At 44.6% G+C, this 13,230-nt stretch overlaps 1 protein-coding gene across 10 annotated transcripts in view; it reads left to right on the top strand.

Moving 5' to 3' along the window:
* Positions 1–1,740: 1,740 nt before the first annotated feature.
* The window catches only part of FHAD1 (forkhead associated phosphopeptide binding domain 1), a 36,515-nt gene continuing 25,025 nt past the window's right edge, over positions 1,741–13,230 (top strand). For 7 of the 10 annotated variants that reach the window (XR_009557808.1, XR_009557806.1, XR_009557807.1 and 4 more), the window contains exons 1-9: positions 1,741–1,863; positions 2,515–2,620; positions 3,727–3,939; positions 4,406–4,676; positions 5,667–5,731; positions 8,094–8,324; positions 10,141–10,264; positions 10,601–10,731; positions 13,054–13,119. Coding sequence is in view for 6 of the 10 variants with exons in the window: in XM_060276146.1 (XP_060132129.1) it covers positions 2,525–2,620; positions 3,727–3,939; positions 4,406–4,676; positions 5,667–5,731; positions 8,094–8,324; positions 10,141–10,264; positions 10,601–10,731; positions 13,054–13,119 (1,197 nt within the window). In the remaining 4 variants the exon portion in view is untranslated. The remainder of the gene's footprint in view (positions 1,864–2,514; positions 2,621–3,726; positions 3,940–4,405; positions 4,677–5,666; positions 5,732–8,093; positions 8,325–10,140; positions 10,265–10,600; positions 10,732–13,053; positions 13,120–13,230) is intronic. The other 3 variants (XM_060276144.1, XM_060276148.1, XM_060276147.1) reach the window with 3 other exon arrangements.

Below are 13,230 nucleotides of genomic sequence, written 5' to 3'. Positions count from 1 at the left end.
TAACTACTGGAGGTAAGCAGAGAAATCAGCTAGTAGCTGTAGTTCAACTGCTTTTCTTTATGTGTCTTTGCATCTGTCACTGCATTTTGCTAATGCTGAGAAGACACACAGGGCTGCAATAAAAAATCAAGTTATATGTCTGATAAATGCATAAATCACTTACTTGGTGCAGAAGAGGCAGCTTTCTCAGCAATATGTAATAATGAACAGGAGACAATCAGCTGACAAACCTTTTTTTAGAATGAAAACTGGCGTTAGAAGCATGTCCTAGAATCATAGAATTGTAGACTTGGAAAGGACCCCAAGAATCATCTATTCCAACCCCCTGCAATGCAGGAATCTCAGCTAAAGCATCATTGACTCCTGATTTTTCATATGGGGGAAAGCACTAAACATAGGAAGTGGTGGTAAACCACATCAGACTTTTGGTCCATCTATCTCAGTATTGTCTACACTGACTGGCAGCAGCTCTCCAGGGTTTCAGATGGCCCGTTCCCAGCAATACCTGGAGCTGCTGGTGTTTTGAACCCAAGACTTTTGGCAGTGTAAGCACATGTTCTACCACTAAGCTATGGGTGCTGGCTCATCTGGCTCACTGTTCATAATAATTGTTAATTAATTGTTCATAAATAGATTTCTTACCCTCCCTTCAGCACAACTTCCCAGGGCCCGTCACATATACAAAACTACCATATTAAAAATAGTTCATAGCTATTTACAATCGAGTAATAGGATAGGTCCTAATATAGCTCATAATGAAAGCATCAAAGAGCGCTTCAGAAACATGCTTTGCTGTAAGAATTTTGAATTTCTGTTTTGCTAGACGGTGTTTTCCATTGACTAGCTGCATCTTTCAGTGCTTTCAGTTATGGTTCGACCCCAGTCCTATGGGGGCAGCTTCTGCCCACAAACCAGGATGCTTTACCAAGTGCTCTGTGGCACCCCTGAATTTGAACCGTGAATGCAACCTGCTTCACCGTGAAATTACACCTGCCTTTAAAGGCTTTTCCTGGGACTTTGCACTAAGCTGTACTGTAGTCACTTTATTGTGGCCACTTTGTTGGACTAGAACTGGAAAGAATCCCTATTCAGGTTTAAAGCTCCTGCCTCAGCTTAACCCAGTGTTTCCCAACCAGTGTGCCTCCAGATGTTTTGGGACTACAACTCCCATCATTCCTGACCACTGGTCTTGCTAGCTAGGGATGATGGGAGTTGTAGTCCCAAAACATCTGGAGGCACACTGGTTGGGAAACACTGGCTTAACCCACCTCGCAGGGTCGTTGTGAGGATGAAATGGCGTGAGGATACCATGCTGGGCTGGCAACTTGCAGAGGGAAAGGGGCGGGGAATAAATGTACAGCAGGCAAATAAATTGCACGTGTGAGTGCAGATGATCACTGCGGAGCGGGGGGCGGGTTGTCAAAGGCGATTTATCAAGGCGGAATGGGGAGAACGACGGGGAAAGGAAAGCTCGCCGCACGGGGGGCGGAGGTGGAGGCGGAGGCCGCGGCCTAGCCCAGCCTTCTTGGTTGCCATGGAGACGGAGGCGGCGGCCTAGCTGGGCCTATCCGGTTGCCATGGTCACCGGAGGGCTGGCTTCGCTCCTCCTTCTCATGCTCTGCCTCTAGGTGGAGGCCGCGGCCTAGCTGGGTTGCCATGGAGACGAGCCTGGCGGCTACACAAGCACGCACAGGCTTGAAGGTGGCGGCTCTGCTCGACTCGATTGAGGGGGAGGTTGGTTGGGGGCATGGCGGGGCTGTGGGGGGGTGTCGCGTGTGTTTCTTTACGTGTGTTTGTGTTTTAATTTCTTCCGAGCTTTAGTCCGACCACATGCTTTCAACCCCTGGAGGACGAAAGTTAAAGGTGAGAGCATTACTCCCTTAAGCATGTGCAGAGTGCATGGCTTAGATACAACTGTAGAGAAGTCCCTCCTCCTCCACCTCACCACCTGTGCAATTGGGAGGCAGGGAATTGGCAGGCGCAAGTGCTTATTTTTGGCTCGCTTCGTTTATTTCACCTGCTTGATCTTAGGGTTTGTTTTCATTCATTCTCTGAAGAAATGGATGTACAGTAAACATAAAATTGTAGAGTGGGAAGGGAGCCAATGCAGAAATCACAGCTACCTGTAAATGGGATGTATCCATATAAGTTCTACCCATTGAAATTAATGCACTTATTATTATTTATTAAATTTATATGCCACCTTCCACCCAAAGATTACAGGGTGGTGTACAATATCAAAAAATACATACCATAATAAAAACAATACCCCCCTTATTGATTGCATTAGGTCTCCTCCTCTGAGTATGGCTAACATTGACAGAACTTTATATGCTGCCTTTCTAACAACAATGGTATTTAAGGCACCTAAGAAAAACCCTTAAAAGGCATTTCTTGAGCAGGTGCTATCAAACAACCTTTTGTTTTATCGGCATGACCACAAAACAAAAATTGATATTCATGGCTGTGCTCTCTCCTATGAGCATTCAAACCTGCTTTTTGCATACATTTTAGAGGCAACACCATGAAGGCTTTTCTGAAGAGTCCTGATGGCATCTTGGCACTGAGGCCAAAGATAACCACTATAGGAAGGCATGAAGACTCTGACATCATCCTGAAGGTGATTTCATCAGATTAACTGGTTCTGCTTATTGTATTTGCTGTTAAATGTCTTACCACATTTTAGAACCGTTATTTCTTAGCTTGTGTAGAATTGCCTGTGAGATATGGTGGTTAGAGCAGGGATGGGGGAGTTGGAGCCCAGCAACATCTGGAGCACCTACAGGTTCCCCGCCCCTTGGTAAACGTAATGGGCCTAGGTCGTGGGCATAGCCAGGATTTTTGTTAGGATGGGCAGAACTAACAGGATTGGTCAGTTACTTAAGTACAGCCACCCCCCAAATTTCAGCCCTCCAGATGTTTTGGACTACAATTCCCATCTTCCCCGACCACTGATCCTGTTAGCTAGGGATCATGGGAGTTGTAGGCCAAAACATATGGAGGGCCGCAGTTTGGGGATGCCTGCTTAAGTATTTCTATTGTTTAACTTGAAGGGGGAGCAGCTTCCCTCCTGCCCCCACTTGGCTACACCCATGACCCAGAACCAGAGAGATACAGGTTCAAATCCTTGCTCAGCCATGAAGCTCACTGTCCTGTCTCCCTCCAGATGTTGTTAGGCCCTAATTCCCATCAGCCTCTGCTAGCATAGCCAGTGGCTAAGGATGATGGGACCTGCACTAAATTGTTGGTTTCAGACTGTGTTCTGGGGTAGACTTCTGTGGCTTGTAGGATCTAATTGGAGCCAGATGCAAAATAGGGGAGAGAGACAGAGACAGAGAGCAAAGCAGAAGCATACCCTGGAACATACATCTTAGTTACTACAAATCAGGGATTCTCACAGCCTAATTTAGGGGATGCTCACTTTACCGCCTTAGAGAGCAGTGAAGTTTTTGTTGTTTTTCGGTGCATGTCATAGTTCTCCCCCCCCAGCTGTTCACATCAGTATGGTTTCATTAGTGTCAGAATTGTACACAACAGGGGAAGTTGACAGAGCAGGGATGTCTATGCAAAGGTGTTCACACCGTGGCTAGAGGTGAATTAGGAACTGCTTAATGACTCCAGTAGGCGTGAAGCTGGTTTGAGAAACAAGTATCAAGCAGTAGTATTGAACAAGTCTGTATGTCCAGGAAGTTTTTATGCTGCTGAGTTTTGAAATGTAACTTTCAGTCTCTAGGGATTGAAGAGCACCATGCAGCCATTGAATTCAGCGATTCAGAAAACAGCTTCATTCTCCGGGATTTCAACTCGACCCATGGAACGTTTGTTAATGATTGCCACATTCAGAACGCGGCAGTGAAAGTGAGCCCTGGAGACATTTTGCGGTTTGGCTCCAACGGAACAGGCTTGGAGCTTGTGCTAGAAAATGGACCTCAGGTAAAGGTGATGTCATTCATTTTATAAGGTCACTGCAGTCTTAAACATGTACAGTAACCTGAGTTGTATCACAGTGATTGCCATGTTGCTCAGACAGCACTTAGTGCATTGAATCCCAAGTACACTTGAAGCACTTAATGCCAGTTATATTTATACAGCTTTCCATATTATGCCTAAGGCAACTGAGACCTATTTTAGATGGATGCTTCTCATATAAGTTAAAATGATAAGCTGAGTTTTACCTATCCCAATGGCCTAGCTGGTTGGGAGAGGGTCTTTATCTGAAGGTGTGTGTGTGTGTGTGTGTGTGTGTGTGTGTGTGTGTTAGATACTAGGCTATAAATAATCAATACAAGGAATCTGTTGTTGTGGTTCTTTTATCCATGTTTCTAACAATAAGACTTTATTGAGAGGGTTTGATTTATGCCTGTTTTATTATTCTAATGGCCTTTTAAAAACTTACCCCCCATAGGTCTCCCACCCTCCTGTGAGTCGCCGTGTAGCCTGGCCGGGGCAGCTCCATTTAGTCACAGAGACAAAGCCTTCAACAGTGGCTGCTTCTCAGTTTCCATCCCTTCAGTCTCAAAGGTCCCCGCCCATTAGCCGCAGCTGGTCCTATGGTGGAAGTGGGACTTTGCCACATCCACCGCTTAGGAAAAGGCCTGTAAATGCTTGGGGCAGACCGGTTGCTTCACCTTCTTTCTCTCCTGATGCGTTCATCAAGCCTTCTGCACCAATACCAGGTATTGCCCTAAGCCTCATGTCGCATTGCTTGGAAGGCTCAGTAGTGCGGTTCTAGGTATCAATGGATATTTATTGTTTAAATGGTGGCATTGTGGCACTCTGCAGACCATCATAAACAAAAACACAGGTCCCTGCCTGCAAGGAGTTTGCAATCTAAATGTCATATGTGCAAGAGAAAACAAAGGGACGGAAGGGGGAAAGGAATAGAATGTGCAATAAAGAGAGAGAGAAGAGTAACAAGAGGTGAATGGTTCTACTTGGGTTGGGAGTGAGCCCAAATGCTTTACAGAAGAATTTTGGGAAGGGATCTGAAGGGTGAGAGAATTTAGGACCCCCTCCCCCCATTCTTGTGAATGCTGTAAGTTTTAACTGTTTTTTCTGAATTTTAAATTGTAACCCACCCTGGGACCAGCTGGTGATGGGTGAGTAATAATAACAACAGGTTGTTGTGCACTACTTGATTTCTGCTTAATAGCAGCAACACAATCCAAAGTCTACATATTTTCCAAATTTGCAATGTGTAGTTGTGTGCAAATGTCAAATCTAGCATTTATTTCAACTAGCAGTCTTGTACCCAGCATTGCTCAGAAATTATAAGAAATCAAGGAGTCAGTGCAGTTTTGAAATCAGTGCAGTTTTGAAAGGTGCAGCATCCAATTGTATCCAAACATAGACAAAAATCTGCTACCTGATCTCAGGAAGGAGCATGCAAAATTTGTTTAAAATATCTTAAGATGTATCCAACCAAACAGTGATGAATAATAATGGAGCATTGTACTTCTTCCCCACCCTCTCTCTGGCACTTCTGTCCCCAAATTGCTATTGTCTAATGAGTTGGCAGAAGTGGGGGGTGGGGAGACAGGCTTATCAGTGCTTGAAGCCAAGTTACAGAAGTGCCTTGGCAAGAAGCAGCAATAAAAATGCACCATCAAACTCAGGGTAAGATTACTTTTTCACTGTCACTCTCTGGGTGTCTTGTTCTGTTCCAGGAAGCGGAGCTGCTATTGGGCCTTTGACAAACGTTCACCAAGGGGATGCACTTCTCAAGGAAAGGGTGAGGTTCCTATGTTTTCGAAGTGTACGATTATCTCTTAAGTGTTTAAAGCAGTCTTCCTCAACCTGGTGCCCTCCAGTTATTGTCGGTCTCCACCTTCCATCATCCCCGAGTCCAACTACATATGGAGGGCATCAGGTTGGAAAAGCCTGACTAAGAACATTTGTATCCCGCCTTCCATTGAGTTCCAAGGCTGCTAACACTTTGAAACCAATAAACAATTTTGAATATCTTGTTGCAGCTCCTTGCTCCGCCACCGACCCAGTTTTTTTTATGTGCTATGATTATGTTGTTTTGGTGCTGGTATACTACCAGCGTGTTCTGCTGCTGTTAAGGGGAGTTTTTTGTCTTTTTAAAATGAATTGCTTGTGTTTTTATGTGAATGTGTCTGTATTGTAATGTGTTTATACTTAGTTTATGCTTTTCGATTTGCTGTAAGTTGCTTGGAGACCTTTTTGCGATGAACTAGCTTAAAAATAACAACAGAGTTAAAAGGCTAAAGGCAGAAAAATAATACATGGGCAACAGTGACAAGTCTACCAAGTAAAACTATTTCCAGACAGACCGCATTGGAACAAAACATTTTTAAAAAAGCTGTAGGGTTGATGTGTTTTATGGTCACAAAGGAAGGTTTTAGCAATGCAGTGGGATGCTATTAAGGAGAGGATGAAATGGTCTTACTTCACGAAGGCATTCCAAAGCCTAAATTCAGCTACAGAGAAAACCCTCTCCCTGGTTCTAGTGAAGAGTCCTGCAAGGGATGATGAGACATATTGAAGGCCTCTTAGTAGGTAACCAAACTGCCTTTAGTACCCAGTGGGGAAGTATCACCCCTGTTGTCATGCTTAATGGGGAATTCTGCTGGGGATCAACATGGGCAGAAGGATCAGACATGCTGGAACAAGAGAATTCCCAAAACCAAGGCCATCTGAGCATGATGATGACTTTTCAACTGCTTCTTCCTGGAGCACGTTGTGAAACATTGTGAATATGCTTCCACGGGATGTACGGATGGCCACCAATTTGGGTGGCCTTAAAGGGGGATTAGCCAGATTCATGGAGGAGGCAAAGTGACCAGTGGCAATGACTCTATATAAATTTCTGTACCAGAGTGCCTCTGAATGTCAGGTGCTGAGGAACATGAGTAGGAGGGGGCTTTGTGCTCATGTCCTCATTGTGACCTTCCCAAAGGCATCTGGTTGGCCACTGGGGAATTAGGAGTCAAGTCTAGATTGGCCTTTGGTCAGAAGTGGCTGGGCTCTTATTTCTTTAAAATTATTTTATTAATGATCATAATGTAACACCATTTGTATGTATGATATAAACACTTGGAGAGGTATCACCCCAAGAGCCTTACAAGCAGAGGAGGCAGCAGCATTAAATGAGAATGATATTTATTTATTCTTGGTATTTTATATCATACCCTTTAACAAAGTTCTCAGGAAGGTGTTGCAGCCAAAGACACAAATAAACCAATATCAGGAATAAGGCATATTAATGCAGCATAAAATCAATTGGCAGAGATAAAGCTGAAAGCTGGAACAGATTAAGAGACCTGAGAAAACAAAAATGGTCCTTGCCCGTCACCAAAATGATGTCAGAGGAGACGCCAGGCGAGCCCCTCTAGAGAGAGCATTCTGTAGTTGGGGAGCTATTACTGAAAAGCTTTTCCCCACTGTAGTCTCCTGGCACACCTCACCTGGCTGGGGCAATTGGAAAAAGATCTCAAAATCTGGACAGGCATATATGGAGGCAGTCTTTCCCTGGTTCCAAGCTGTAGAGGACACTGAAAGTCAAAACCAACAGTGAATGTGGCTAGTAGTACTAACTCCAGTATCGGAAGCAGTGTACTGGTTGTTGGGAATCAGGAGAGGAATGTTGCTCTCATATCCTGCCTGCAGGATTCCTAGAGGCACCTGATTAGCAGCTGGGAGAAGGCGTGATGGGCAGCCAAGCACTTCTTATTTCATGGTGCCTGAGTACTGGTTTGATAAGAACGTTACCAGAAGGTGAATTTTAGGGAATAGGGCAGGATAGCAAATTTGTGGCTCTCCAGGTATATGTTCTCGGACTTCACATCCCACCAGGCCCAGCTAATGGACAGTGGGACAGAGATAATGGAAATTGCAGTCCCACAATATCTGGAAAGCCGCATGTTAGTCATCCCCAGTGTAGGGCAAGTAAATCTTATGCAGATTACTGCTTCAGATGGTGAAATGTGTATATAATTAATAACTAGAATAGAGAGATCTGGCATTTCGTAAGGAATCCAGTGTTCACTTTGTTGAGGAATAAGAAAAAACAGAAGCTGTCAGGAACAAAGGCATGTTATGGTCCCAAGCAGCTGTATTCCTCTACACAGGACGAGGTAATTCTGAAACTGGGGAATGAAATCAGCCGCCTCTCTGGCTTTGAAAGCGAGTGCAGTCACAAAGACACAGTGATAGCAAATCTTCAAGATGAGATTGCCGTGATAACAGAGAAGATGACAGCAGCTCTTGCCAAGAAGGACGCTGAGTTTCATCAGAAGCTGGTGGATCTTGAACAAAATGTTGCCACAAAGACAAAAGAGATTAAAACCTTGAAAGAGGAGGTATGGAGGGACAGGGGACAGTGATGGACCTGAGGTTCAGAAATAGGTATAGGAAGCTCCCTTTCTCTGAATTAGCCTATTATTTGGTATTGTCTACACTGACAGCATCTTTCCAGGTTTCAAACAAGGGGCTTTCCCAGCCCATCTGCAGATGCCGGCGTTTGAACATGCAACCTTTTGCCTTCAAAGCATGTACAGAGCTACAGCTGGGGTTGGAGAGGAATATGTTCAGTCCACTTTTTTGAAGTGGACCAACCCAATCCGACACTCATGAACTGGCTTGCAGATTGGAATGCAACTCCTGGTTGGATTGCACTCTTCTTCAGATTTTGGGGTGCTGTACAAAAAGTGGTGTTTTACATAACAAAATGCTTGTTTTACTGGTGAATACATTGAAAAGTATGCCTTTTATGTAAAATGGGAAAGGATAGGATGGATTGGACTAACCCCCTCCTTCCATCTCTCTTTTTTTTATTCCTTCTGACTTACTGATCAGTGGCAAGCCATGGTTTGCCCAGGTTGGATGTAGCAGTGAGCAATAGTTTGCCATTAATCAGGAGGTCAAGAAGGGAACTGGAGCATGTAGATAGAAGAGGGAATGCAACTGCTTTTGGCTCTTCAGGTTTTTTTCACATGTAAGGCTTAACAGTGCTTCTTTCATCTGGCTTTTTAATGTTAATGGAAAACCTACATTGGGCAGTATATTCACTTGCATTCCAATCACCTCTCTTATTTATTAACAGCGTGTGTGAATGCTGCAAGAGGCACTCAAAAGCAATTTAAACTTGATGTATGAAAACAGACAAAGCTGTTCTCACCACTATAGGCCCTTTTCCCGGGCTGCTTTTATTTAATTTGTAGACATTCTGCACCTGGGGGCTCACAGGTTATTTGGTGATCCAAGGAATTTGCCAGTGGGATAAGGATAAGCATAAAATAATGCACAGCTGTAGAGATCTGCCTAGATGTCTGGGTTTAGTATGGAAGAGCCAATGTCTGGGGTTCAGGCAGCCTGACAGCAAAATTGGACAGCTGGTGATGGAGGTACATTGTAGGGATATGCAGGGGCATAGCTAGCTGCTCCGGTATCCGGAGTGGTGGGGGGCGGGGCGAGCCGCCCACAGGGGCACCTCGGCAATCTGCACACAGGGGCACTGCAACAATCTGCCCAGGGGGGTGGCGTGGCAAGCTGCCCATGGAGTCCGCCTGGCAGACGCAAGCCCCATGCTGCCGTTGGGGCAGGAGAGACGCGGGGCTCGGGCGCACTGCAGGCCAGGCCCCGCGGTAAGTGCCAACGCCTGCAGTGTGCCATTTTGTCACCCCCCTCAAGGATGACACCTGGGGCGGGCTGCACCCCCCTTCCTATGCTCCTGGGGATATGGAGCATGTGACCCTCCAACTCCCCATCATCCCTGACCATTGGCCACGCTGGCCAACTGCACCAGGAGGCCTCCAGATCCCCCACCTCTGCTCTAGAATGTAATGAATGAATGAGGGGGAAATGAAACAGTTCTGCAGCAGCATTAATGCCCATTGCAGCTACACTACTGTGATGCCTGAAATGCCTGACCAGGGGCCACAGTCACTTGCCACAGTGAGATTGCCATCTCCCTCTGACTTAGGTTTGTCGAGCTGCACAGACTCGGTCTTCTCCAGACTTCCCACCCAGTGTAAAGTGACTGTAGGATCACACTGCATGCCCGCCTCATAGGGGTTTTGTTGTCTGCATTGGTGCTATAGAAATGCATGATTGAATCCAAATTGCTGTGAACTGGCTGTGTTCCATCTTTTGTTTCCATAATCATGTTTGCAATAGGTTTGCAACTTGCAGAGTAACACTAGTGAAGTGTTGTACCATTCCCTTTCTGAACGAGACCTACAAATTGCACACTGGAAGCAAGAAACTGATGCGCTGAAGAAGAGCTACTCTCTTACAACAGGTGTGCTTTGTCCAGTCAGCAATAACTTCGGGATCATTTGCTCCTTATTTTGTACATCCTGGGTCAGTTCTTTCCCTCGCCACCTTATATTTGGGAAGCTCAGATTGGCTTTTAAGGGCTTCCTTTTTGCAGTCATCCACAAGAACCTCTAGTGTTGTAACCAACATTAATGCTACTCAGAGTAGAACCACTGTGATTAATGAACATGACTAAGTGAAATCTACTCATTTCAATGAGTCTCCCTTGAGCTATTTATTTATTTCATTAATATTCTTTAAGACATCATTATGAATATTTTTTTTTTAAAAAAATATGCCTTAATATTTCTTCCTGCAGGACTGGTGACCAGTTTGCAAAAAGACATTACATCAAAGGATCATAACATCCAGCAATTGAAAATGGAGGTGGAGAAGTTTAGGAGAGAAAGCAGGGAGAAAGATAACCAGCTTGCCAAGGTTTCTGCCCAGGTGAAAAATCATGTTTTTTAAAACCCTGCTTGGATTCTAGTATGTGGGGTGCTACCCCACACAATGCACACACACACCCGTTATGTTCTTCCCTTTTGAATAACTAAATTGTAGGAATACTGGATTGATTCTGACACATTTGTCTGGTATTGGAACTGTTACTCCTCAGTTCTGGTTCAATCACCCACTACATCTCACAAGAGCAGAGGCTCAGAACCCTTTTCAGCCTGAGGGCCACATGCCAGAGGTGGGCGGGGCCAGTTGCAAAGGTGGGCGGGGCCGGTTGCAATGTTCTGTTTGTTAGTTTCTCCGCACACACCTCTCTATCCTCCAATCAGGGCACATTCCAGCAAGGCAAAGCAGAGCCAGTGAAGGGTGTGGCTTAAGGAAGAGTTATCCAGATACAGAGGGTTGCATTTGGTTCCTGAGGTTCCCCACCCTTGCAGTAGCGTTTTGTGCAGAGTTGCCAGGAACCAACCAGCTTGAGCCCTGTGACACCTGTAGACTGGCTCCACTCACTGTACAGGGAGCTGTAGACCAGGCAGCTGTTTCAAGGCAGAGGAGCAGGCCAGGCTGCTTTTTATCTCGTCAGTTGAAAACTGTGTTTGGATTTATGGGAGATAGCAGTACATCTGTGAACACTTGCTGCTGGCAGGCGGCGACAGCACTGATGCCCTCAAGACCTGCTTGTAGGCTCCCCTTTGGGGCATCTGGTTGGCCACTGTAGATGAGCCTGTGTCTTGATCCAGCAACTAAGCTCTTCTTTAGCTTGCATGTGAGAAAGCTACTGCGGCCTATAAATACATGCTTGTATACTTGATGCGTAGCTCTGATTGTCTCTGTTCAGTTTCTGTATTTTGGATCTGTTAGTAGTTATTATGGTCCCTTTATTTTATTTTATGGCATACCTAATTTTTGTGCTGTGGCTTCAAAATATAGGGCTGTGTTGTTGTTGTTTTAAAAAAAATCCCTTTTGGTGGTATTTTTATGATGCTGTAAAATGCTCAGAGCTTTCCCTGAAATATGGAACAAATATAAACTACGTAAATACTGTAAATCAGAGAAGGGTCACCTTTCCCAACAGGATGCTCAGGGTGGCTTGCAACCAACATGTAAACAAAACAAAAAGACTAAAAAGAAATTCACCTCCCTTAAATACAGGCTTTGCAACCTTTGCATCCTTTGGTCCTGTTGCTTGATAAAATCAAGTATATCAAAACCAGAAACAAGAGAGTCGTCTTGCGCCACATAAATTTGTTAGTCTTTCAGGTGCTACTGGGCTCTTAGAAATGGGCATGGACATTATAAACTCCCTCGATATTGGCCATTTGGCCACATATCGCAAGCAATAAACTTATTGTTTTGTCAAAAGTTATGGCCAAGGGGACACTTGTTACAAAAGAAATCTGGGATGGAAAAACCACATAGTTTCAGTGGCTAGATGAAATGGAATTGCTTGCTGAAATAAAAATGTTTTCACAGCATGCCAGAAACCATAGAATGTCAGCATCTGCCTCACCTTCACTGGTGACTTTGCTCGGTGACTTTGTTGAATGATACCTTCGAAACATAAAGAGATTTAATTTTCTGGGACATGGGCCACTTCCCAAAATTGCAGGGCTCTGGTCAGCCTAAAAGGGTGTGAGGTGCTCTTTAAGGTCCTCTGGCTCAAGTTGTTTATGGCTTTGTACACCAGTTGCAAAACTTTGAACCTGGACAGGTAAGGTATAGGCAGCCAGTGCAGTTACTGCAGCACAGGTATTGCATGCTGTTGGAAAGTTGCTCCCATCAGCAACCACGTTTCCTTGCTGAAAATTCTGGACCAAGCCTAAGGGAAGCGCCACATAAAGCACATTGCAGTAATCAAGTCTTGAGACTACCAACACATGGACTACTGTGCGTAAGTGATCACAGTCCAGGATAACTTGGTATGTTTTAAGTGGCAAAGAAAAAGTCGTCTTCTCCTGCTTTCCCCAAAGCAAGTTGGTTTTGACTGACAGTATAGCTGACATTCTTTAATCTGTGTCGTTCTTGCTCAGATTCAGTGCTCATGGCTTTTTTGTTTTTTCTTCCTTTGCTGTAAAACTCTTGCAGAAGTTTTTAATAATCAGGGAGCTGGTTGAAGGCGCCTGCATTTAGAATTGATATTTTGCTTTGGGGGGGGGGTTATGTTTTTTAAAAACAAAACAAAACATTATTTGGTGTGAAATTTGAACTTTCAAATGGGAAGAAGGTACCCTGCTATATACCAGAAGCGCCAATGTGAACATGGTAATGCCTCTCTTGCTTGATCATGTTTTCCTTCGTTGCTGTTCGTTGCAGTGTGCTAGGATTAAAGAGGAAATGAAGCATGAATTCAGAGAGAGAGAAGTAAATGCTTATCAGAAAGTGAGTTAGCCTTCAGTTTACTTAACATTTGCTTATGAACATAACACCCATGCAGACTTAGAATGATAGATAGATTCGCTAGCAGTTTAACCCTTTATTAGTTTTAAGATT

The sequence above is a fragment of the Zootoca vivipara genome, chromosome 6 (assembly GCF_963506605.1).
Source record: "Zootoca vivipara chromosome 6, rZooViv1.1, whole genome shotgun sequence".
Lineage (NCBI taxonomy): Eukaryota > Metazoa > Chordata > Lepidosauria > Squamata > Lacertidae > Zootoca > Zootoca vivipara.
Note: the sequence above shows the minus strand (reverse complement) of the source record. Positions and strands in the feature narration are given on the sequence as shown.